The sequence below is a fragment of the Benincasa hispida genome, chromosome 7, assembly GCF_027475165.1.
Source record: "Benincasa hispida cultivar pf3 chromosome 7, pf3_genome.v1.1, whole genome shotgun sequence".
Classification (NCBI taxonomy): domain Eukaryota; kingdom Viridiplantae; phylum Streptophyta; class Magnoliopsida; order Cucurbitales; family Cucurbitaceae; genus Benincasa; species Benincasa hispida.
Window position 1 is genome coordinate 20,273,427 of NC_143484.1, and position 1,360 is coordinate 20,274,786.

The window sequence follows — 1,360 nt, forward strand, 5'->3', positions numbered from 1 at the left end:
GTTTCTATGTTTTTCTCTCTTGATTCAAATTCAAATTTTCTTCATTGTTCATTATCTCTGTGATCACATGGCAGGTATCTACGGATGCTGTCGCATCCTCTCCTTCATCTTCTTCTTCGGACTCCAACTCTTTATCGCAACTGTTTTCATTGTCAGATCTGATAGGTATTCATCTTCTAGATACTTCATTGCTTTGATGATGTTAAACCTGAGCTTCTTTCCATTGATGCTCATTGTGATCTCTCCCTTGTGCACATCAATTTAAGCACGACCAGTAGATAAAAATGGTTGTCCCAATATGATTGGCACATCTTTGTCCGCCTCATAATCTCGAATGATGAAGTCTGCCGGTAGAATGAATTTATTGATTGTAACCAAGACATCCTTCAACTTTCCTTCATGGTGTACTAGGGACTTGTCTGCAAGCTGAAGAGTCACCGTCGTGGGGGTCAATTGTCCCACATTCAACTGTTTGAAGATTGAAAGGGGCATTAAATTTATGCTGGTCCCAAGATTGCTTAGTGCTTGACCGATGTAGATCCCTCCAATTGAGCAGGGTATCGTAAAGCTGCCTGGTTCGTATATCTTCGGTGGGATTATAGTGTTTGATTTTTGCGTCAATGCCACCATAGCGAACTTTCCTGTGCTTCTTTTCTTTGACACCATATCCTTCAAAAACTTGGCGTATTTTGGCATTTGCGCTATCGCTTCTGTAAAAGGAATGTTGATGTGTAGTTGTTTTAATATTTCCAAAAAGCGATGATACTGACCTTCATCATTTTGCTTCTTTTTCAGTCTTTTTGCGGGAATGGTGGTAGTTGTACCTTCACTGTTTCGTGGTCTAGAGGCTTAGAGGTGGTTGTAACTTCAAGGTCCATCATCTCGGGCTCTTCTGATTCATTTTGCGTCAACGGTTTCTTTGATTTCATCGCATTCGGATTGGTCCTGCTAGGCTCCTTCTTTTCTTCTGCTATCGTCTTTCCACTTCGCAGGATGACTGCTTGGCAGTGCTCATTCCTTGTATTCCCCAAGTTACGTGGGAGCTCAGTTGAGCTCGACAGTGTCCCATGCAGTCTATTTTTCAACTCTCCTGCAATCTGTCCTATTTGGATTTCTAGATTGCGAATGGAAGTTACCTGGTTCTAGAGGACCATTTGATTCTTTTCAATGTACTATTTTAACAGGTTCTCCAGAGAGGATGATGGAGGTGTTTGAGAGCTGCTGGTTTGCTGTTGCTGTTGACCATTAATTCATTGGAAAAATCCCGGTGGTCCTTCTTTTTGTGCCATAGGTTGGTAACTGATAACTTGTAGAAATACAAGTTATTTATACCATCTTATTTAGAATATGCGGCAAAAAG

At 41.2% G+C, this 1,360-nt stretch overlaps 1 protein-coding gene across 1 annotated transcript; it reads right to left on the reverse strand.

Annotated features, from left to right (window-relative positions):
• Window positions 1-261: 261 nt before the first annotated feature.
• LOC150035015 (uncharacterized) lies at window positions 262-696 on the reverse strand. The gene has a single exon (XM_090315204.1). It carries the CDS (start codon window positions 694-696, stop codon window positions 262-264), a length of 435 nt encoding a protein of 144 aa, XP_090171330.1.
• Window positions 697-1,360: the final 664 nt, after the last annotated feature.